We start from the raw sequence: 23,940 nt of genomic DNA, 5'->3' as shown, positions 1-23,940 counted from the left end.
CTTTGGAAAACCTCCCCCCTGCTAAAACACATGGGCTGAAATTGTAGGAGAATGGTGAAAGTCCTCTCCACTCTTTGCCAAAATACTTTGTCAGTAGTGGAACAAAGGAAGCCTAGTTTATTGTGGTTGAGCCTTTGGTATCTCCAATGGTGGAAGTTCTCGTTGAGGCGTTCCTGTGGCTGAGATATTCAAAACCTCTCTTTGTGGCTTTGCAGCTATGTCAGAAAGTTTGAGCTTATGCTATTGTGTTTCCTTGTGAAAGCAGGAATTGGGTCTCCAACCCCCCTGTTAATGACGGGTGAAATGAGCCAACAAGCTCAAACTTTATTAGGGTGAGGCAGAGAGGTGCATACATACACATCAAGATGCTGCGATTATATAAACCTTATTTTCTCAGGATATTGGTCTACACAGTTCCAAAAGATGCTTGATGAAGCCTTGCAAACGAAAACACTGCTAGTAGCAACAGTAGTACCTGTTAGACTTCTTACTGTTCAGCCACTGTGTTCAAGGCATGCAACAAAGGTACATGGCAGTAGTATTTTGAAAAATACATACTAATTTTGGGCACACTAAATATGCAGAAATATATTTTTCATCCCTCCCTTCAATATTTTACTTGAGAAGGCAGTGGTATTGTAATAGTGTCTCTCCTGTTGTTGATGCTTTAAGGAACTAATGGCATCTGTTTTACCAGGCATAAAGAAGAGCCAAATTATAGGATAATCTGTACTGTTTATTTTATTGTTTCACATAAAGATCTGAAAGGTGATGAAACTGTGCAATTAAGAAACAAAACAAAGGAATAAATTCTACTGATGCTGTGGGATACTGCATTAGCAATGGGTGGAGAGTCAGGTTACATGAGCTAAGGAACCTGGCATGAGTCCTGCATGTAAAAATATTTTTAAGTACCTAAAAATTCGCACCTCTTGATATGGCCCATTCTGCACTGTTTAACCTTGTAGGAAACACTGTGTGTTGAGTTTTGACCTTCAGAAGGGCTTCTGCTGGGGGTTGTGGAGGAAGGCCTGTAATGAACTGGTCAAAGCAGTGGGATGGAGTCCTAGTGATGCCTGCTAATCCTCTGGGTTACCTGCATTCCTACTGTATTTCCACAGGCATGGCTGAAGTGCACGGGCAGAGCTGGCCTTGTTGGCAGCAGAGCAGGATACATGCCTAGGATGTTCAGCAGCAATCAGAGGATTTAATGGGAGCAGAGGATTAATTAATTCTGATCCATACAGACACATTGGCTTTTTGCACAGTCAGAATCTTAATTAGGCAATCACATTTTTTCCTTTCACAGTGACCATTGCTCCAGCTGTGCTGTAACTCTTTCCTCTCTTTCTTTTAAATCTCTCTCTTTTTTAAAAATAAAAATTTGCATACCTCATTAGGAAAGTTTTCTTCTTTTCTTTCCATCTTTCCTGTTTGCATCTACATATTTGCATATCTTCTTTTAATCCCTCAACCTTCATTTTCAAACCCCTGTTATGGAATGAGATCATGACTCCTTCCTCAGCTCCTTTATTCCTCTAAATCCAGGGTTTCTAACTCTTTTTTTCCCACCCTCCAACCCCCAGCCCCTGCTGACTCAGTTAAATACACATGTGCTCTTTTCCTCTTTGTTCCTTCTTTTCCCTTCACCCCTCTGCGGCTGCTTTTCTTATGTCAGCTTTGATCTGTTTGCTGGCAACACTAACATTTTTAAATCTTTAGTAATTTGCTATTTCTTGTACCTTAGTGCGAAATTAAATATATCTTGGAAAGGAAGCATGAGTTGTCCTGTTCACTGCAGGATCAAACTCCTTGTTACCTGGGCAGGAAGGCTATATATACAGTTGAAAATCTTTGTTGGGGAAGTGCTGAGGCAGTGGTCCAATCCACTCTGTGCTGTCAATCTGGTCTAAATAACCAAGGCACACCCCAGATTTGGCTCTACAGTTAGCCCCAGTTTTGCTAAGCTAAGCTACTGCAGCAAAGGGAAAAATGGACGGTCAATACTTTACACCTCTTCATGTTCCATTGTTGTGGGTGCTGACCAAAATGATGCAGAGTGTGATCCTGAGTGGTGGGAGCTGTGTCACAAATCTCTGGAATTCAGTGGGCCCTTCTGTACATCAGCACGGTCACTGAGAGGTCCTTCATATTTTATAACCCCTCCTTCTCTTGGGCTATTATCAGAGGCTTAAGCCACTGCTTAGGGTATCCTGTAACTCTTGTGTTGCTGCTGTTATGTTGCTTTTCAGTATACATACATCTGTCCAAACCCTTTTTTTTTTTTTTTTTTTTTTTGGTCTGTTTATGTTGCTTTTGTGAAGATGGCATGAACTAGTATTAATTACAACTAGTGTTTTATGCTCTCCACCATATTGACTCGTGGTAAGAAAAATGGCCACTTTAATGACTGCAAGTTCCTCCGAAGCTATAATTTCCTCAACCACTCCTAGCTGTGAGGTTTCCTCCTGGCCCACACTTAATTATGGTCCCTTCAACAATCTCTGAAGGATCAGGACTTTCTGAACAGTAATGTCAGCTATTTCCAACAATAAGAGTGGTAGATAAGTTCTTTGCCAAGTACCTACAGAAACTCCTGTCATGACTGCTTAACAGGGCAACTGCCAGCTGCCTTATGGACATGACTCCATAGAGGCATTCTGGTCTGCAGAACCTGCCCTCTGTCTCTGCTCTTTTCTTGTCAGATGCCTTCCAGCTCTCCCTTCTAAGTTAGCCCAAGAATAAAACCTTCCAATTCCTCCATATTCTATTCCGCACAGTGACATTTAATGTTATTTGTGGCCTTTCCATACCAAAGATTGACTGGACTTTGTTGTTTTATTCCAGGTCACCGGTGTCTTCAGAAGATCAAGGTAAGATGTGTTTTATAGATACTAGTAGCATATTAAAAATGAGACTACAGACTAGCTGTAAGCTGTGTTTTAACACAGTTGCGGTGGAGAAAAATGACTTTATAAAAATGAAACTTTGCTGTTGCTCAAACTTTGTTCACCCCTAATCATGAAGTGCTTGTTCATTTTGTTGGGGCTGGTAGAAGTTAAGCCTGTGTTGAATTATTTGTAAAATGAATCCTGCTCAAGCAAACTGAACTATTGCAAGTGTTTGCCATTTACTCAAACAACTGTATAGGGCTTCGCCTATGAAAAATTATGTATGGGCTTAAAGGACGATATATGGTTTTTGTGAAGACGAGCTGATCTCTTATGACTCTTATAGGAGAGTACCTTTGTAGCAGAGGAAAATGGATTGTGTTTAAAGGCTTGAACCCATCTTGGGTTAACACTGAAATCAGTCTGGTAGCATGGTGTGGAATTCAGTGCCGCTAGGAGCTTCTACATATAAAAATCTCATGGGTTGAGTAGCAAGAGTTGCAGGTTATGGTAATATACTTGCTCTGAAAGAGACTGAAGGATCTGATCTTTCCCTATGGGCTTAAAGAGGGAGTTTGCGTTAACTAGCTGGTTAATAACTATGACCAACTTTGGTGCTTAGAGCTAGGTGGTATAAATATCCCTACAGAGTACATGGTTGCATTGGTACTGAAATCCAGAGGCATATTGCAAGTGAGGTGGTAATTGCACGGGCAGAGTTGCACAAGGTATGGAGAAAAAAGAAGGGGGGAGATTGTAACTGAGAGGGGAAAGTTTATCATGTAGCTCTGAATCTGGAATATTATTTTGGACCACAAAAGAAAAAAAATACCTATTTTCTTCTGGCATTCAATTTGTATGCAGTTACACAATCAGCAAAATTTCCAGACAATGCAATAAGTATTATTCAAGAAAGGTCCAGATGGGGAATAGTAAGGACTATTGCAAATATAGGTGCAAAGAGGTCTGAGCCTGGAAGTATGTCACTGAAGTATGTGCACTTGGAGTGTGGAGTGACGAGTTAGGTATCAACCTACCTTGTCCTTGGTTCCAGCCAAGATCTTTTTAGTCCAGTATAGTGGCTGTCAAACATTGTCATTAATAAATTCTCTTCCATCTCCTTGACATGTCATTTCTTAGTAAAGAAAGTTATAAAGTAAGTCATAAAAACGGACAAACATGTCAGACCAAAGATATATCTAGGCCGTCTAGTCCATTCCTAGTGTCCGATAGCAGTAGATCCCCTGACAAGTAAGAGCATGAGAATGGCAGAAGTATACAGTTTGAATTTCCTGGCGTACCTTATCAACTTCCTGTGATTTACAGCTCATTGATGTTATGAACCAGAGGCAGCTTTCTTGTTTAATAGTTCATCTGCTTTTTACCATGACCACAGCTTCTTAATATAAAGTACTGGAGACTTGTGAGAAGTTAACAGTACACCCCATTTCTCCAACCCTCAGAAGAAATTTGAAAACATTATGGTCTAATATAATGTTTCAAGACCTGGACTCAAGCTGCTTGTCAGTGCATAAGCTTGTTAGTGATAGACTGCTCTTGCTTTTTCATTTCCCTTGCATTTATTCTATTGCTCCATTTTTATCTATTAATGGAGCAACAGACAGTGGAAATGTATTTCCTTGTATATCTTTAAACTTCAGTATTTCCTGCTGTCATAATGCTTTCCTTCTTTCCACTGTTTTTATACTGTTCTAGTTTTTAAAAAAATCTTCCTGTTTCCCATCTACCATCTGCTGCCAGGGTCTGGCTTTTCAGGTTTGATAAACATTTCTGAATAGCCTCTTCCTCCCCTTTCTTTCCTTTCTCGCCTAAGAAACCTCCTCTGAAATGCAGAGTGAAAGGCCTATGTTCCCTTGACCAATTAGTGATGTGATAGTGCTAGTTATTAGTTAGATACTCCACACAAAACTTCTAGAGTTGTCACCCATGTAAGTATGTAGGAGCTTCTCTCAAACACAAAAGATTTCACATGCCCCAGTGACTTTTCAGAAAGAGAGGTCCAATACTTGGATTTCCTCTCTCCCACTATGCCACATACAGACCATGGTAAATGACCACAGTACTAGAAGGAAAATGTGACAAAAGTGCTGTAGCACAAGCTGTTTTGAGCCTAGGTGCTTCTCAGCCCACTTTATGCATGTGTGGAAGCATCTAAAAATAGTCTTGGATCTGAAATCTCTTATCTAAACAAAAACAGGAGGGTCCACGACAGAGCTGAAAACTTCTCTGAATTGTCTTTTTATGGTGTTTATGCAGACCTCTCTTAGTATATTTTTCTTGGAGTAGGTATCCAGGAGTCAGTTTTGAGACTCTTATTTTCACTAATAATCAGTATACAAATGCGTGCCTATTGAAGATGCTAAACATTCATATGTAGTTTTATAAGGTAATAATGCTTTGGGGTGCACAATGGGGCAAGATCCAACTGTAGAGTAAGCTACCCTCACTGGCATCACACTATGTCCCGTGTTTCAGCTGCTCTTCCCTATTATGGGTCACCTTTCTAGTGCTGATTTTCTGTCTCCCTTTTCAAACGTCTCTTTCCCCTTGACCAAGAGGTTGCATTCTGCGTAGGTTCTTGCATTGTACTCCTCGCTTTGGTTTCTGAGTGTTCTGCTTCTCCTTAGTGTGGACTGTCTGCTTCAAGCATTAGTTGCAAGCAGTAGCTGTAGCATCTGTAGTGTAGCAACAGAGTTGCTACCAGAATTAGCATCTAATGTGAGTGGCACTTCCATTAATCCCTGACAGGACAATGCATTATGCTGTCTTGAAGAGAGGGCGAGGATAAAGCACCATCTGTCTGGGACTGGGCATCTACTGAACAATTGTAACAGCACACAATGCTCCTTGTTGTGGGCACGTGTTAAAGGCAACTTTATCAGTTACAAAACACAGCCATTTTAATTGGCACAGAAAGGCAAACAGCACTGCTAGAAAATCTGAAACTTCAAAAGAAAAAAAACCAAATCTCTTAAGTATTTTAGAAGGTTTGTGTCTTTGTTCTTGGTACAGGTAGTTAGGAAATGCATAACTAAAGAGTGAAATCCATCTTCTTCTTTCCTTTTCTTTAATTAAAAACAAAACAAACCACAAAAAGAGCAGACAAAACCCCTAACCCCCAAATTCCCTAACTGACTGACAAAATGGAACAAGCTAAGTAAATACCAAAGCATAGTAGTTTAGGCAGGGAATTAGGGTGATGGCTGCAAAGAATGAAATGGGAGGGCTGCCTGTTCCGTCAGGTGGGCCCTGGTGCAGTTACGTGCCCTGCAGCCTTGGAGGACAAGGGTCTTCCTTTGGGTGTTGGGACTAGCTGAGAGTCAACAATGGGCAAGTGGCAAGGCCACAGAAAACCTGGTGGATGTCATGAGGGAGGGGACAGGCAGCTCCCCTGTTAGTGAATGGTACCACCTGCTGTATTTTTACTCTATAAAAATCCCCGTCTTATGCTTAGGAAGCCTGAAGCCATTGGAGGTTATTGAAAGAAAACATATCCGTTGTTTCTAGATCAGGTATGGTACTGTGATGGGAATGCAGACTTCTAATGCATTGCCTGGCCAGTGCACACTCATTCCCTGATTACTGTTGGGTGAATGGTTGAGGTTTACCAAACTGTTCTTCATCCAGCACCTTTCAGTACTGCACTGTACACTGTATGTATGCTAGATGATGCCCTGCCCACTCTTATTCACAGCTGGCCTGCAGAAATCTGTTGGCAAATTTTCCAATGCTAATACATTGAATAATATTCTTATATTTTACATTACCTTTGGTCTAGCTTCATCTGGGTTATCTTTACCATTCTCTGGTTACCCTGTGTAACTGAGTTGGCTGTTCTTCATCATCGCCTGAGCAACTGAGGGAAATGCTCTTAAAAAAATGGGTTCCATTTCCATTTCAGTCTTCTGAAAAAAAAAAAAAAAAAACCACAAAACCAAAACAGCAAACTCTTGAGTGGTGTGTGGACATTGGCATGTTATTTATCTAATGGCTCTTGAGTGGTGTGTGGACATTGGCATGTTATTTATCTAATGGCAACTTGGAGCTGATGCATCTCAATACTTGTTTGCCTAACTTCAAATAGAGGAACCTTGCCTTTGATGGAACTACTCAAAGTTTTAAGTGGCTATACTAATGCATCTCAAGTAGCAGTCAACCCTAGCAGCGCTTAGTACTTATGCATCTGAGTTGCATTCTGATCTGGAGACAGGAGGTTCCAAATATTTATGTCCCTGGTCTCTTGCTGTTCTTGTTTCTCTATAAACCCATGAAACCGGACTTTTTGCCTTGTTTGCTTCTAGCCAACATGCTTTTTTGCTGCATCAGCATAACTTCTAGCAAGCTTTGCTGTGATTAAACTCGGTTGTTGTTTGTTTTCTTTTTTTCCTGCAATAGATTCCAAATTCATGAGGGAATAGAGGACAACTGGGAAATTAAGACAAGAGGCAAATATACTCAAAAGAGAAATTTTGGAGACAGTTGTTTATTACAGCGTCATAGTATGACACAAAGGGTGAAGATGAAGGATGATATTTCTGCTTAGAACGATGAATGGTGGCACTCAAAGATCTTTCAGATTCTGGCAGATGGTGGTTCCATGATGATACTTGTCATCCAGTCATCCAGTCTGGATACCCTGTCCTTAGGAGGGGTTTGTGCAGAGCCAGGAGTGCATTAGAAGTAAAGTGGGTTTAAATGGTGACCTTCAAATTAGCCTCTATTAGAAGAGTTCTCCACAGGGATTGCTTGGCCCGGGTTCAAACTGGAAGCTTGGGCAGGAGGTGTAGTTCTGTCTCTAGATATCCCTCTGGATGGAGACAGCTGCTGTATGAATTATAAGGAAGGGAGTGATCAAGTGTGTGCATGGAAGGCAGTGGCAGCTCCATCCCATACAGTAAAATGCTTTGCTATACGGTATCTGCTCCTGCCTTGGAGGCACAACGTCCTGCGCATTATGGTATTTGCTCCAGTGCTGTCTTCTCCATTAAAGAGAGGAGGTGTGGACGGATGCAGGAAGGAAGATGGCTGTAGGAGCCCCAGAAAAGAGCACAAGAGCTGAGAACACTTCCTGGGACCTCCAATACATGGGATTTCCTGTTGTCCCTGTCGGCCTGTGGGAACATGGACTTCACTCTCTCAACCTCCTTTCTTCTTTCTGAAGTCACTGCCCACTAGTCTTGCTAGTCATAGTCTGCAAAGGGACGTTTTCCTCAAGAGCTTTTTAAGCATCCTGCCATCCTGAATAAAAGGACAAGCAGGGAACTACAGATAAACCCAAACATCTCAGTGATGGTAGAATTAAAAAAAAAAAAAGGCACCTCTGTTTTGTACACCAGATTCCTTCAAAAGACAGAGTGATGGTTTCATGCAGCTCCAGCTGAGAAGCTATGTTCTTCAGGGTGATGCTGCAGCCGTTTACCTAGCAACAAATTGAGATGTCTTGGAATGCTTTCTCTGAACAAATCAAAGACAGTACAGTGGGGGGGCTCCTGACTGCAGGTATTTATTTTGATTAATTAGCCACTTTGGGAAGAAAGCTCTCCTGGATAGTGTTTTGAAAGTATGTCTGTGGCCAGCTGAGCCAACAGTTGCTTGGGGATCTGCTCTGAGTTTTTTCATTTGCTACTCAGCTCAGCAGAGGCTGGTAATGATGCACAGCCGTGGTACCCGTAGCAAGAGAAAGCATTCTGTCAAAGCACTTCTCTAGGGCTGAGGGAGGTCCTCTCTGCCCAAAACCTTTAAAAGGTGCCTACACCCCACCTCTCATCACATCTTAGCAGGCTGAGGGGTCAGTAGGCAGCTGGGAGGAAGAGGTCTGGCAGATGTGGGCATCTGAATGAGTAGCAGAGGAAAAATGGGAAACGTCTCTTTCCAGAGGGCCCCTGCCATTATCCCTTTCCCCTCAGGAGGAAGCAGGAGTAAGGAATGCGTTGTCTGAATCAGGGCACCTATTTTCAAGCAGAAGCCCTGGGTAACCTTGCAACCTACTTTGGTCCTGGTTTTTGTTTCTGATGGAGGCTGCTCACGGTCAGATAAGAGTGGCAACTTGTTAAAGTAAAACAAGAAAACAATTTGCTCCACCCACCGAAGACTCTGGCCAGCAAATAAATGCTTGAACTGACTTTCAGATTATTTAGTCCTACTGTGAAGCCCTAGCTTGTTGAAGAAGAATTACTTAGATATTGCCAGGCAAAGTCACTGCAGCCAGCCTTGCAGTGGCAAAAGACTGAAGGGACTGGGGTAGGAGTGTCTGTGATAGTAATGGTCCACCAAATCAGGGAAGGGGAAGGAACAGTGTAGCCTACAATGTTCCTTTTTTTGCTACCCTTCTTATTTTTAAATAAAAAATAAATCTTTTATTATTTTACCTAGAATTCTCTTCCTGCCAAAGTAATGCCACTCTATTGATAAAGTGGCTGCATTAGTCAGCCAAAGTCTTCCCTGCCTTGTGTTCTTGCTTGATCAGAGACATTTTCCTCCACCACATCACTCCTGAAAATGACATTAATTGTTCCTGTCTTGGCTTAAAAATAAAAATGGTGGAAGGGAAAAGGAAAGGAAAAAAGTGACGATGTCTGCCAGATGGTACTTAGTTTATCTGCAACTGTTCTTGGTTTTTGGACCACTTAAAAAGGAAGTCCTTTTTCTTTCTGGACATCCCATCCTTTTGTAAATCTGAGTTAAACGGTCTTGCAGGAAAAGTTCAGCATTAGGGTCTGAATACTTCCACTCCTAACTATCAACTGCACTCTCAGCTCAGCACCAGTGCCACATAAACAATTCAGGGTGGACTCTAATTGGCATCAAAGTACCTTTAAACTAGTCTGACAGTGCAAATGGGGCCTTAAAGGCAGCTTGAGTGTAATTTACATCTGCTTGAAAGCCTCTTTATCCTTCCAGAGTTGTATGAAGGGACTTCTGTGTAAGTGAGAATTTAGCCTTTCTTTCCCTTCAGCAAGCCTGTATAGTTATTTTTACTTTTTTTTTTTCTTTCCTTTCTAAACAGTGGTTTGATGCTGTGTGTTGTTTGAATCTAAAATTCTTAAAAGGAAAGGGTTTGTAATGCATATTTATAACCACCTGAGTAACGGATTATTTTTTGCATGTTAAAATTCTTGTCTTATTCCCAAGTTAGGCAAACAGATGCAGTCAAAACTGTGTCAGTTCTCTCCTTTGAATCCGCACAGGATGCGGTGCTTTTGTAACTAAAGGACAACCCACAAATGTTTAGAAGGGTTTTCTACCTCTTTGTGCAATCCTAGAAATAGATGTTATTGAGGTATGACTTATTCAGAGGGCCAGCATGCTTCAAAAGTGTCTCTCAAACCACAGGAGAATGTGTGCTTATGCACATGTTTTCCTGTACAGATGGATTAGCTCGAGATGCTGTGTGAAGGCCTTCATAATATTCCCCTTGCTGAATAGTCATCAGACTGTCTGTGTCTGGCTGCTGTTCAGCTGACGTGCTTTTGAGCTTTTGGTTGCAGCAGGTTGCCGCACTGTTGGTTTTATTGGTCTCTTGGGAGCATTTTGAGCTCTCAGGCTCTTTATTTGGTTTTCTTTCATGGAAGTAGTGCCTCACCGCACTGCTGTTGTGAGCTACCTAGACTGGTGCTGTTGCTCTCAGATTCCCTAAGAAGCCTAAGCTTTTCCCAAAGCTGAAATCCTGTGGGGAAATCTTGTTTACCACCTGTTTCTTTAGGATAGTGGGTAGTGGCAGCAAATAAATACATTTTGGAAAAATTTTAAGAATCAATGACTCTTTGCTTCAGCCAGCACAAGAGATACTATGCTCTAGGCAGAAAGCCTCTAAACTGCATGTATTTTTGCTGTCATATTTGCATCATGGTTTGTATACAGCCTTTGGACTGAGGCAGAACTTCTCTAGCAAGTCCAGGAACCTTTCCCCATTCCCATCCTAGACAGCTCCTTCAGATGTAGACTGCCAGCATCTTTCTTCTCTTGGCTGACATTAGATTAGAAACAGATGTTGCTGACACATAGGGCTAGAGTTTCTAAAATGGCTAGTGAAAGACTATTTTTCTTTTTAAGCTGTAACTGTTGTTTATAAGTTGATATCTCTTCAGGCTTACAGGCAATCAAGTTCCTCATCAAAATGTCCCTTGTTTTTAGTTATAATGCAGCCTCTTTCTTGAACATTGAAATGTGAAACTTGTTCTCCCAGTCTGTTAGCCATCTTTTTGCTGAAGATGTTCCATTTTGATTGCTCAGCACCAAAGTTTAAAAATTGTGCAAAAATATTCTTCTGTTTGGTGCAAGAACTTTTTTCTTTTACTATATGTCAGCTTTAGTTTAATGTTGAGGTAAAAATCAACATAAAAAGACAACAAGATGGAGGTTAACACCTGACAGACATATCCAAGAGTCTTACTATCAAACAGCACTACTAAGCTTTATGTTCAGGCAGATTCCCCAGCAGTACATGGGCTGTTTTTACAGGGTATTCTCATGAAAATGGACATTTTTTTGCCTGAACACAGCTTTTGCTGTGCACAGCTATAAGGAAAAATTCAGTCCTAATGGTTATGATAGGACCAAGTGTTTGTGTCCTTATCTTGGCACAAGTAGTATGTTGTTATAATAACAGGTTCCAAAGGGCGTGTGTGTCCCTTATAGGGGCTTGGTGCAGTTTTTTTGTCCCAGCTAGTTAGCCTATATTCGTGGACCTTTGCCCTATTCTATTGGGAGGAAAATTTGGTTGTAAGAGTCAGACAACTGTTTGAGGTAAAGTCCTTTTTCAGTGAACACAGAAGATGTGATTTTCTTGTGCAGAAGAAGTTCAAGCAAGTCTTCATAGTGGATGTTTTGCTTTTGCTGCTTTTATTTTTGCTAGCCTTTTGCCTCTCTTATACCAAGACAAAGATTTAACCATTTGTTTCTGGGGTTTTTGCCAGCATCCAGGAGACCCCCTCAACCCACAAGGCTTAACTTCCATTTACTTTTTTTCATGGTCTTCGGTAGTTGCTTCCAGTACTTGCAGGTGCATAAAAAACATGAAGAAACATTTAATTGCTCCTTTCACTCATCTTAGCTTCAAAGCAAAATGTTTAAGCATCATCAGCTTTGGTGAGACTAGAGATTGTCTGTAGATCAAAGACCTGCAAGCTCACAGTCATTCTAACAAAGTGTTATTAATTTTGTAATTTAATTTCTCAGTTTTGTAGACAGTTTGGCATATGTATTTTAAAGGGTTTTTTTTCTCTGTAACTTTAAAAGCAAGTTAAATATTGGGAAAAGGTAAAGCATTTGTAAAAGCTCAAATGCAGAGATTTGCAGCCTTTCTTCACCATGGATCCCTAAAACTTTTCTATGGGACTGGCAGACCCTTCAGAAATCTTGAGTGTATGTGCTGCTCTGTTTCATAGATGCTTGTTTTTCATAGTCATCTCGGGGGGGAAGTAGTCCACAAACCAATTCCCCGTGGTGCCCTCCACCCCCTTCATCTGCAGGCCAAGGCTGAAGATCATGGCTAGAGTAGAAAAAAGTCAGTTCTGTATATTTCTGGGTAAGTTATGTTACTGTCAGTTTTTCAGATTAGATTTGATCTTTACTAGATTGTACAAAGCTATTACAAGCAAATTGTTGTTTACAGAGAAAAGCATGTATTTCTGAATGATAATCTATATGGACTTCACACTCACTTGACAGTGTAGCTTTTTGAGTGATTGAAATAGAAGTTATTATTGATTTTTATAAAACTAGTGGGAAATTAAGAACGAGGGTTTGTTTTCTTATCATTTCTGTAAAGCTGATCTTTAAGAGCTCAGAAGACTCCAGCTGTGTAAAAGCCCTCTTCTAGTCAGGGTCAGCTTTTAACTTCTCAACGTGTAAAACAGTAATTACTTTAAATGTCTGACTCTATGAATTTCACAAAGTCCACAACAGCAATAAAGAGCTGGAAATATTCTGGAAGCTAATGATAGGCCAAGTTAAATTTAATAACTCTCAAGAAATTTCATGATGTCACCTTCTGCTGCAGTTTCTTCTTCATTAGCAGCTCAGCAAGGTTTGAGCAAGGCAGTATTTCATCAGGTGTTCCTTAAGAGTTCCCCTGAGCAAATCTAGCAGGAGATGGTGGTGGACACTGAGGCTCAAATTCTGGGGGACCCACACCAAAGCTTTAATGTCCCATATTTTTTATTAGCTGCCACTAACCAGTAAGAAACATCCAGCACTGAAATGCAGATTGCATATCAATTCCAAGTGCTGAATCAGTGCGTTAGCTGTGTCTTAGAAAGGGCTGGACAGTCGCAGGCACTGTCTGATAAATGAGATTTCTACAAGGTCCTGATCACTTCAGATTATCAGCTGTCTTACTGTGTCTTTTGAAAGAGCTAAAGATTTTATGAGCCCTAATACTATTGGAGTTGTGGTAGTTGAGTTCTGCCATAATTTCCCTTGTTCTTAAACGTTGTCAGATCAGATGCATTGTTAGCCTGGTATTTTTTAACCCATGGTAAGATGTATTATTGCAAATAATACTTTGCTCTCATGCTGTATTCCATTCATAGGTCTTAAACTGGCTGCATTTTAATCACAGATGTGACAACTCCTTGGTGTGGTACTTATACTTCAAAACATAGTTTTAAATATTTCTGCTTTCCCCCAGTGACAGCTCTTAGACCCTCACTAAAGAATTGCCTGGAGATGGTGAAAGCTTCAAAATAGCCACACATTTTTATCAGCATTCTCTGTGGCTTAGTTTGTATAGCAATAGTGGGTGCAAATATGGTGTGGAAAGGGTCAGATCAGGTGTGCAATCTGACTGGTAAAATCTGGAAGATGTTTATGGTTTATGAATAACTTTTACTCACTTAAAAAGACACATTACTCCTGTACCACTGGTAGTGGCAGACTGCAGAACTGTACTGTTATTTGGGATTCTTTCCAGTGAAAGCCAACTCCTTTCACTGACTCACTAATGATTATTTAACTAACTTACTAAATATCCTCCATGTCAACCTACTTCAAACAAAGAACCTTGTGATCCTGAGATCACAAACCTACATTAAAAAAAAAAAAACCAGACACCTTATAAACCTATAAGGGTTTATAAGAATTTTTTTTGCCATGTTCTTTCTGAAAGTGTTTTAGCAGCAAAATTCTGGTATGATGGTAGCCTGGTGCTGAGCCCTGCTTATGCTCTTGGTGTTAAGCTGATCAGCAGCTTTGGGATCAAGAGGGAATTTTCCTGCAGGGCAGATGGGAAAGGGTAGTTGTTGGTTGAGGTTTTCCTTACTCATGTGATGCTTCTGAGAATTTTCCTTGCTTTGGAAGTGAGTGAGATGGCGTCAATGTTTTCTGCCCCTCTCCTGCTGTTTTCTTTTGATGTGGTGCAGTTGTGGGTCTGTCTTTGTTAGCCCTCACATTTATGAGGCATTCTCATGCTGCACCTGTGTGTTATACAAAGAGCTCCCAAAATTTCTGAGAGCATGAGCATTGCCTGGTCCCAGGAGTATCATACCTTGGAAACCCTTAAAAGGAGCTCCCCCCCCCCATTTTGCCCTAGTTCAGTTGTCCTTATTGCAGGTGATCAGACATGTCTCCTGGTATCACGCCGTTCTGAAGGATCCCCTCTCTGTCTTTGTTTGGCTCCTAATTTAGGTACTGCAAGTTGGAGGTCATTTTCCTTAGAACTTCTGTAGTCTGTGGAGGGAGATGCACAACAGGAACTATTGCAGGGATGCCAGTTTGGTTTCTGTGGAGGGTTATTTTCTCTTCTGACCATCCAGGCAGCTCTGTGAGACCTCCTAGGCATCTTGCAGCCTCTGACATTACTGGGTACAAATACCTCACTCCTTCATTATCTGTTTCCCGGTGTTTAATGACTGATTTTGCAGTGCTGTGTTAATGCTGCTGACTTCATAAGCAGAACCAGAAAGCAATTGTGATTCAGTAGGTTAATTTTATGGCTGGGAAACAAAAATGTTTATTGTAACTCAGTGACATTAATATATATTTTTAGAATATGAAGTAAAAATAGGTGTTTCCAATAGAAACAGTGGTCACTAATATAGAAAATAACGAGTGACACATGTCACAGGAAAGGTATTGGTTTTGGCATGCGTGGATGCACTAGTAGGTGTTTTTCCCACGTCTCAAGCTGCACGAGCTTGCAGCATTACCAGAATTCAATTAGCAGCCTTTTTAACATGGCTTTTTTCTGTTACTGCATTATCCACTTGCAGCTGTTCAATATTTAATTTATAAGTCAAGTGTGTGGGGTTTTTTTGTTTGTTTTGGGTTTTGTTTCTTTGTTTGTTTTAAATGAAGTTTCTTTTGTAAGTTGGCCCACAGGGGTGCTTAGAGCCTCGGTCAAAATTCACCCAGTGGAAACTAAAAGTTGCTAGTCTCTAGCAGATCTTACATACATAATCTGCATTTCTGGCTGTCCATATCCTAGCAGGTAATTGTTTCTGTCAAGATCCATCACCCTGGGCAGTGACTGACGCATTTGCTGGCAGTCTAAGCAGGGAGGTCAGTGATAGAGCAGGGATGGAGCAGGGGCTGGTAGAGAGGGTTGAGCTTCGCTGAGGAGGCATCCTGGGGAGCCTACCACTGCAGCAGACTGAGTGCTTCCTTGTTATACGGACAGAGCACTTCAGTCTCCAGTCTTGTCAAGCTGTCACCTTTCATCAGCAATAAATCTGCTTGCTAAATAAATGAAAAAGGTAATAAAACATTTTTATTAGTCATGACAAATGCTTGTCTTAGGAGAAGTTGAGAAAATAATGACTTGATTAAAATATTTATTAAATCAAGTAATTTTTGAGGCATCTTTAAGACCTGAAGGTATTTTATGATATGATAAAACAATTGCATAATTCATGTTATATATTACACCAGTGGTGCAGTGTTGCTCAGAAGAAATAAAACCATTCTCACTTTAATGTTTTTAATTTTAAGCTAGCCTGGCATTGCATGTTAACAGCATTTTTGTCCAATTTCTCAGTCTGCTCTCTCTTGTCAATGCCATCTGCTTGCTTGTTTTACCACCTCTTTAACAAACAGGTGATTTTTGCCATCTTCACCCTCCTCCTCAATATGCCCAGCAGTCCCATTTGGGTTTATGGGGTTAGTGTGCTAAGCAATATTCATATGTTTATGTAAATGTGTTCCCTATTCTAAAGAACCTTTCTCCATTTCTAGTTCAATAGCTTCTAAGTCTTCCAGCATCCTGGCTTACAGCACTGAATTATTTTACTGTAGTCTAATCTGCTTGTTATGCCAGCTGGTTTTGTTGATCTGTAATGTATTCATTTATGCAATAGGTTCTACTCTAGAAAGCACTTAAAATTAAGTGTGCAGGTAGACTTGGTGGAAAGAATGTGATTAGCTCAAAGCTAAGCGCCTGCCTAAATGCTTTGCTGGATTGGAGGTTTAGGAAGGAGAGGAAAAGATAGGTCTAATTATGTTGAATGTGGTCTAGAGCTGCTTTATCCTAATAGCCTTATCACCAGACCGACCCTGGTTATGGGTACTCAACATAGAAGATTTCTCATGGCTTGCCAGGCTTTTCTTTTCACTTCATAGTTTTCTAGATCTCTCTCCTGGCTTTTCTGAACTATAATCTTAAGTATGGTTCGCATAAGAATATGTATCTCTGCCTCTTAGGAAGTAACTTCAGGGAAGCCATGTCTTAAAATACTGGATGTAGAAGGCAATGAAAAGCTGGTGTCACCAGTTCATTTGATTTTCGCATGTGTGAGGAGAGCAAAATATTTATACAAGTCCAGACTGCAGTAATCCACAGAATAAATGTGGCAGTGAGACTAGATCAGTGAAAAAGGAGGAAAAAGATAAAATTAATGACACAAGGGTTCAATTCTGCTCTGCTATTAGTTTGGGCTGAGCCAGTATTAGAACTATTGGGGAAAAAAAGGATGTAAACCATTGAAAATGAAATCTGAAGAAAAGATGTACATGTATTTTTCCAGTTCTAGCTCTTACCTGCTGGTGTTTGTCTTTTTGCATTCTTCAAATCTGTGTGCCCTCACTCCCACAGATGCCAGGGGGATTTGCAGGACTTAGTTTAACTCATGGTCACTGTAAAACTGCCCTAAATCCAATGTCACAAGAATTGCTGCTGCTGGTTTCCCAAGTCAGTACTTAGCTGGACTGGGTTTTTGCTTTTCCTGCTGCTGCATGGCCAGGGCATGAGGCGTTGCTGAGACCAGAAAGCCACGCACAACCCCAGGTGCCTTCAAAGAAAGGGACTTTTGTTGCGTCGTCTTTGCACGCCCTTTCTCTTCTGCAGTGTTTAGCTTGGATGTGTTGCCATTTCGGAAGCCGTAACAAGCTCCTCGTGGAATTCACAAGGTGCAGTTTCCCATGTGTTATTTTTCAGAGGCAAGGCTATACTATAGGTTTTTTTCCTCCTTGTTCCTCCCTACATGAGCTTTTGGCATCTTTAGCAAGGATGGCACTTGAGCAAATGCTTGACTTGATTGCACTGCCTAGACTCGAAGATAGAAATGGGCTTAGACACTCTTGAAAAAGTATAAACTGAGGCAGATGTTTAATGCTTTCTAAGATGCAAACCAAGTAAGTGTTTTCTCAGAAAGGTTATTCATAATTGTTTTTTACTATATATATCATGATAGGGAGAAGGAGGAAAAAAGGAGGAAATAGCTGCATAGCAGTAGATTGGGCACAACTTCTCATGTTTGTGGTTACTTGCCACCATGGTGTTTTTAGCTGAATGCAGCCTATACATAGGGCAATACGGAGTCCCAGGCTTTTGCCTTCCTTCTTTTTAACAGGTGTGGGGCATACAGTAGCAGGTAGTGAGCAGCTCCCAGGCCTGTGCACAGCTCTGTCCTGCCTTGCTGTGAGCCTTTGTTCACTTTTCCTCTGTCTCTTTTTCCTTCTGTGTCTGTTTAAATTACAAAGGCTAAAAAGGTGGGGACTGGCTCCTGTTTTGTGTTTGATGCTGCCTGCCAAACCCAGGGGACTTGCTGCCCACTGGCATGTCAAAATGTTTTTGCAATACAAATAATTATTAAGAAATTTCTATTTTGCCACCTAATCATCTGCAGCTCGAGACTCTCGATGTATTTGACACTGACTGACCACTCCACCATCAGTATGAATAAAGTCTGAGAGGTCTGAGGATGCTTTCAGGTTCTCTGTGTTTGACACTGACATCTTCAGTGACAGCTCAGGTGCCCAGTGACTTGGGCCCACCCTGTGGACACTGTTGAAAGGTCCCTGAGGTGTCTCAAGGCAAAAATTCAGATAGAAGCATGCAGTTCCAGGGAAGCATTGGAAACGCTGGCTTGATGTCCCTACAGCTTTCATGCAACATGGGCAGTCTTCCATCTGCCTGCCAGTGCAGGGTTCGCATTGGTTTTGATAGTATGTAGGAATGGAAGTGGATTGAGGTATTGGTCTTGCACATACTGTGAGCTGTGTTCTCATGTTCTCAGCTGTGAGGCTATATGCATAATGCTTTCTGCCTAACATTAGTTTTCTGTTTGTCTTTTGCAGCACTTTTACAGGCAGTTATAGCTGGTGATCTGCTGAAGGTAAGTACAGAGCACTGAGTGTCCACTTTTTCACAGCTTTTTGCAGGTCTGATATACTGTAAATTTTATCACACCTCTGCTCAAAACATAAATAGACTGCTGTAGGGACTGCTGGCAAGTGCCATTTTACAGCCTTTCCAGGAAACCCTGAATATTAGGGGAACACATCAGTCAGGTGAGATGTGAAATTCAAGTGAATAGGATCTGGTGTTAGACAGCACCTTTCAGCCCAGGATTCATAGCACACTGCACAGAGCAATGTGTCAGTTACTAACAGGGAAATTACTATACTGGCAAATGCAGCACTGAACAGCAGAGTAGTTCTGACACAGCTTTACACAGTAAAGGACATTTTACAGTGGTGAGGTTGGTGGCCAAGCCCCTAGAGTTGCTAGAGACTTCTTAACTTCTACCTAGGCAACCACCAGACCAGGTAAAACAAACCTCAGCTTGTTGTTTTATCGTCTGATGGATGTCTCAAAACATGTAGTGTCTTGGTATTGTTAATTATTGGGAGGAAAAGGCACCCATGCAAAAATGTTTTGTGCCCAAAGTCTGAAGTTCCATGTCTGACAGTTATTCAGGCTGCGTTTTTCAGTAGCCAAGTCAGGGTTTGAAAACATGCCCTCGAATTTGAATGAGGACTGTGATTAATGATTGCAATTTTATCTGTGAGAAGCCAGCTTGGAGCCATTTGTAAAAATGACAGTACTGTTAGGCCAACTCTTCGCCTGCAGGTGCCCCTTCTATCCCTCCGCTCCTGCGCTTGCGGCTGCAGCATCTAGGGAACAGCCCTTCAACCAGCAGTCATAAAAATATTGTCCCCTTTCTGCTTCTTGAAAACTTTTTGCCTGAGTTTGCTTTGACAGGGAAACTTCTTGCCCTTCTTTAGCTGTACTGCATCATAAATGATGCCCCACTGTCGCAATCCTCTCCCTCTTTTCTGCAGTGATCTGCACTGCAAAACCCGCCAAGGTTTGCAGCATTTCTGAGACCTGGCTGGTTGCTATTTCTTGCCTGCTCTTACCCCACATAGTGCTTCCCCCTCCGCCAGCCCTGGGTAGGGGGCAGAGAATGAGAAGGGAGATCTGGGGCAGCTGAACCCCACCTCCCTGCAGATTTTCGAGTTGGGGTTTACTGGTTTAGTCAGAAAGTGTTTGTCTCCTGTGCTGAGGAAAAATTGGAATTTTCAGTAGAGAAGCCAGAATTTTCTATCAAATACATATATTTTAAAATATCCCACCAGTTTCACCAGAAGTGGTTTGCAAGGTTGCTAGCAAGCAATAATTCATTGCTGGTAGAGTAGCAATGTCTTATTGTTTAGGAAATACAAACTGCTCTTCTTAACCCATATAATTGTCAATACTTCTGGTTTCAGATATTTTTTCATTGGGACCTAAAAGCTGGCTTTAAAGTAATATTTTATTTCATTTTATTCTATTTTTGTACTGGCCTCCTATGAAATTTAGCAAATAATTTGCCTGCATATTTGTTTTTCTGCCCCTCCCATCTTATCCTTGTGTGTGTTGTTTTTTTTTTGTTTGTTTTTTTTTTTTTTTCCAGTTCATAGAATGCTGTAAAAAAGGGGCCAATTTGTTAATCCAAGGACCTGATCACTGCTCCTTGTTGCACCATGCTGCCAAGACTGGGCATGGCGAGATTGTGAAATACATCCTGGAGCATGGTGAGTCACAGTGGGCAAAGCCCCAGAGAGCTGTCAGCCAACTGTCAGTCAGGTAAAACCACACCATGTGGCTGGAAGTGCCCTCCCTCATCTGTGGCCACCTGCAGCATGTGTGAGCAGGAGGCTAGGAATGTGGTGGCAATGGCAGTGATGGCTCCAGGTAAAGGGAAAGTGTAGAAACAAAAATAAAGATGGCTTTTGAGGAGGATGGGTGTTTTCACAGTTGCATCAGTTGGGGGGGCTGTGAAGAAGCAGTGTGATGCTCTAGTTAGAACCTCTGGCACAGGAATCCTCTGAACTAATTTGTTTTTCAATTAGAGCATATGTTGTAGAAAGCATCTAATCTTCATTAAAACATTTACAGCGATGGAGAGCCCATCCAACCATTGGTATTATTTCAGTATTTAGTAACAGGCTGGTTAGGAATCCTTGCATTTATTTCTAGACTGGATTTGCCTAGCTTCTCTTCCAACCTTCCAGTATTATGTCTCTGTTAGATTCAAGACCACACGATAACAAAAATTTATGGTGTCCATTTTATATTTGTATTTATAGGCTGTGATCATGCCATTTCCCTTTTTTCCTTTCAACTCTTTATCTTTGTCAGTAACAGGATTGCAGGCATGCTTACACAGGCTATGCAGCAATTTGTGTGTGTACATACATTTGAGGCAGTCACATTTAGGAGTTTCTGCCTGTTGAACTACCGTAATCCTGTTCACTGCTTGCTGGAGAGTGGTACAGTAATATTGTCACTACTCTGCATGCAGAGCTGAAGTCCCAGTGATCAGCCTCCTGCACTGTAGGAAATGTTTTCTAGTCCTTTAAACATTCTTGTAACTCTTCTCTGATCTCTCTTCAAAATATCAATGGCTATTTTGACTTCCGGATGTCAAAATCAGCTATATTTCAGCAGCAGTATTAGCACTAAACATAGAGACTGCCGCTGGCAATTGGAATAAGCATTAGCTAATGCTTGAAAGTTACTGCAGAAATTTTACAGAGAGAATTAAAAAGCACAAGTCCTAGGAAAGGAAGAGGCAATAATCCATCTGTTAACATTTGTGTTAATTGAGGTGGGATTTAGCTCAAGCTAGACTCCTAAGTTTAGGTGTTTACATATAGGTGTCGTGTAATCTATGGGTCTAAGTTCCTGTACTGTCAACAGAGATCCGTGACTCAATACACTCGCTCCTGTGTAACAGAGGTACTAGAGGAGACCTGTCCTCTTTCAGTGGCAGATGGAAGTGAGGAGGGCATCTTTAATAGCAGTGGACTTCTAGCATGACTAGCTCAAGGGAGACCCTAGTCAAAGTAGTCATTGCAGCCCAGCAAGCGATTCAGCTGACAGTTACCCGTGAGCTTCATTCATTTAGCTAAACATAACTATCTAATGTCATTTGCCTTTGGATACCCAGGACATCTTCATGGATCTACAAGATAACATACAAGGCCAGTAGGAGACCCGTACTGAACTGGCAGCTGGAGCCCAAGCAAGCATGGTTCCAAATGCATGCCAAGACCTGCCCGTAGGCATATTGAATGGCACAAAATATCTGTGTGTGGGCAACTGAACTGTGCCCCAGATACCTGACTGAGGGGGTCTGAATGGCTACTTTACTCTTTTATGTATAGATACCTACACATGGGTAGCTAAGTGTAGTTGGCCTTATATCCAAATATTGGCTAGTTTTCTCCCCAGTTGTAACAAGTCTTACCAGTGTTAACTCTACCTCCTATTTAACTTCTCTGGATTATCTCATTAGTCACATTGAATATATGTGCTTCTGAATTCTGTAGACAGACATAATTTCACTTAATTTTCTTACTGCCCCGGTCTCTTCTCACAGTGCACATGACCTGTGCCAATTCACTGTCATGGCTGCCTCTCCATGTGGTTTTTTTTTTTTTTTTTTTTTTTTTTTACCTTAACTTACTCACAGTCTGACCTAGTTACCACTCCTTTGGTGAAGGTTTAAAATGAGATCATTTAAGCTGGTAAGGATGTGAGCAGGGAATCCATGGGAATTTTTGAAGTGAATAGAGAAATGTGAGGAATTACGGACTGTTAGACAAAGACAAACCAGAAGGTTAAGCAAATGTCAGCTCAGTTCCTCTCTCCCTGCTTTATCCCCAAGGATGGCAGGAAGCTTTCGCAGCTTTCCAGACATATGTCCTCTGGGCTTCTCCAAATGCATTGTTTGTTTAACATTCTCTGGGGATCAGAGAGTGCATGGGACAATGCTCTAATAGGAGCCTCCTCTCTTCTCCTACCAAGCAATTAATGAAACTCATTTCTACCCTGGGCACTTCTCAGTGACAAACAAGCTCTCTTGCTGAATCATCATCATCATAATGTCCTTGTTTTTCTGTTGCGTTCTCTGTCATCTGGCATCTTCTCAAAATGAATTAGTGTAGAAGACCCAATCCAATGCTACTAATATCTGAGGCTTTCACTGTATCTAGCTTCTCATTTCTGCTGATATCCACCCTTGATAAAAATGGGTCTTACTCCTGTTCTAGCAATTACCTCTGCCCAGTCATACTTCCTCTGTAGTTTGTCTGCTTCCCATACCTGGCTGGAGACAGTTAATAAGAGTTCCACTGCAAAATACCCTCCAGCATACAGCACAGAAAACCTATTATTAATCACACAGGACAATCTTCTGAATATCTTTAAAAAGCAACAACAACAACAAAACAAGGCAAACCCCACCATACCAGGAATTTTAACTGCCTAGTGGGAAACTAGTGGGGTGAATCGAATGCAATACAGGAGTGGGGAATCCCCTCTTGCCCGTAGCACTGTGATTATGAAGGAGAAAAAATGGTGTAGTGGTGCTGTGACTGTCCTTTGTGGAGATGGCTTTATGCTTTCTGCAAACATGCAGGGGGAAATAATGCGAGAGGTTATTCTGTGATCTTGATCAGAATGATATCAGATGTTAAGGGGAGGAAAATAATCTTTCTTAAATTAGAAAAAGCAGAGATGAGTCTGTCGTGGTTTAACCTCAGCTGGCAACTAAGCACCACACAGCCACTTGCTCACTCCCTTCACAGTGGGATGGGGGAGAGAATCAGAAGAGTAAAAGTGAGAAAACTCATGGGTTGGGATAAAGACAGTTTAATAGGTAAAGCAAAAGCCGTGTGTGCAAGCAAAGCAAAATAAGGAATTCATTCACTACTTCCCATCAGCAGGCAGATGTTCAGCCATCTCCAGGAAAGCAGGGCTCCATCATGCATAATGGTTACTTGGGAAGACAAACACCATCACTCCAAATGTCCCCTCCTTCCTTCTTCTTCCCCCAGCTTTATATGCTGAGCATGATGTCATATGGTACGGAATAGTCCTTTGGTCAGTTGGGGTCAGCTGTCCCAGCTGTGTCCCCTCCCAATTTGTTGTGCACTCCCAGCCTCCTCGCTGGTGGGATGGTGTGAGAAGCAGAAAAGGCCTTGACTCTGTGTAAGGCCTGCTCAGCAATAACTAAAGCATCCCTGTGTTATCAACACTGTTTTCAGCACAAATCCAAAACATAGCCCCACACAAGCTACTTTGGAAAAAATTAACTCTATCCCAGTCAAAACCAGCACAGAGTCACACAAGGAGACTGCTGTGCAGTATTGCCAGATCCTTAGGAGTGGACTAGCACGAGCCTGGAATAGCAGCTGAAGCACGAAGGTAGTAGGTGTCAGGACGACAGCCGCTTACTGCTGCAGGAACAGTTGTGTTGGCTGCTGTTCCTGCAAAACATTTTCTCTCTATCCCCTGTGCAGGAAGGGCAGATACATAGACCTA

At 41.6% G+C, this 23,940-nt stretch overlaps 1 protein-coding gene across 4 annotated transcripts in view; it reads left to right on the top strand.

Annotated features, from left to right (window-relative positions):
• The window catches only part of DGKI (diacylglycerol kinase iota), a gene marked incomplete at its 5' end in the record, with an annotated part of 114,390 nt that overhangs the window by 80,714 nt on the left and 9,736 nt on the right, over positions 1-23,940 (top strand). For all 4 annotated transcript variants that reach the window (XM_082309235.1, XM_082309234.1, XM_082309232.1 and 1 more), the window contains 3 exons: positions 2,848-2,873; positions 18,423-18,460; positions 20,024-20,144. In XM_082309235.1, coding sequence (XP_082165361.1) covers positions 2,848-2,873; positions 18,423-18,460; positions 20,024-20,144 — 185 coding nt within the window. The remainder of the gene's footprint in view (positions 1-2,847; positions 2,874-18,422; positions 18,461-20,023; positions 20,145-23,940) is intronic.

Source organism: Platalea leucorodia (genome assembly GCF_965183815.1).
Source record: "Platalea leucorodia genome assembly, chromosome: 4".
Classification (NCBI taxonomy): domain Eukaryota; kingdom Metazoa; phylum Chordata; class Aves; order Pelecaniformes; family Threskiornithidae; genus Platalea; species Platalea leucorodia.
This window is presented reverse-complemented; position numbering and strand designations above follow the sequence as displayed.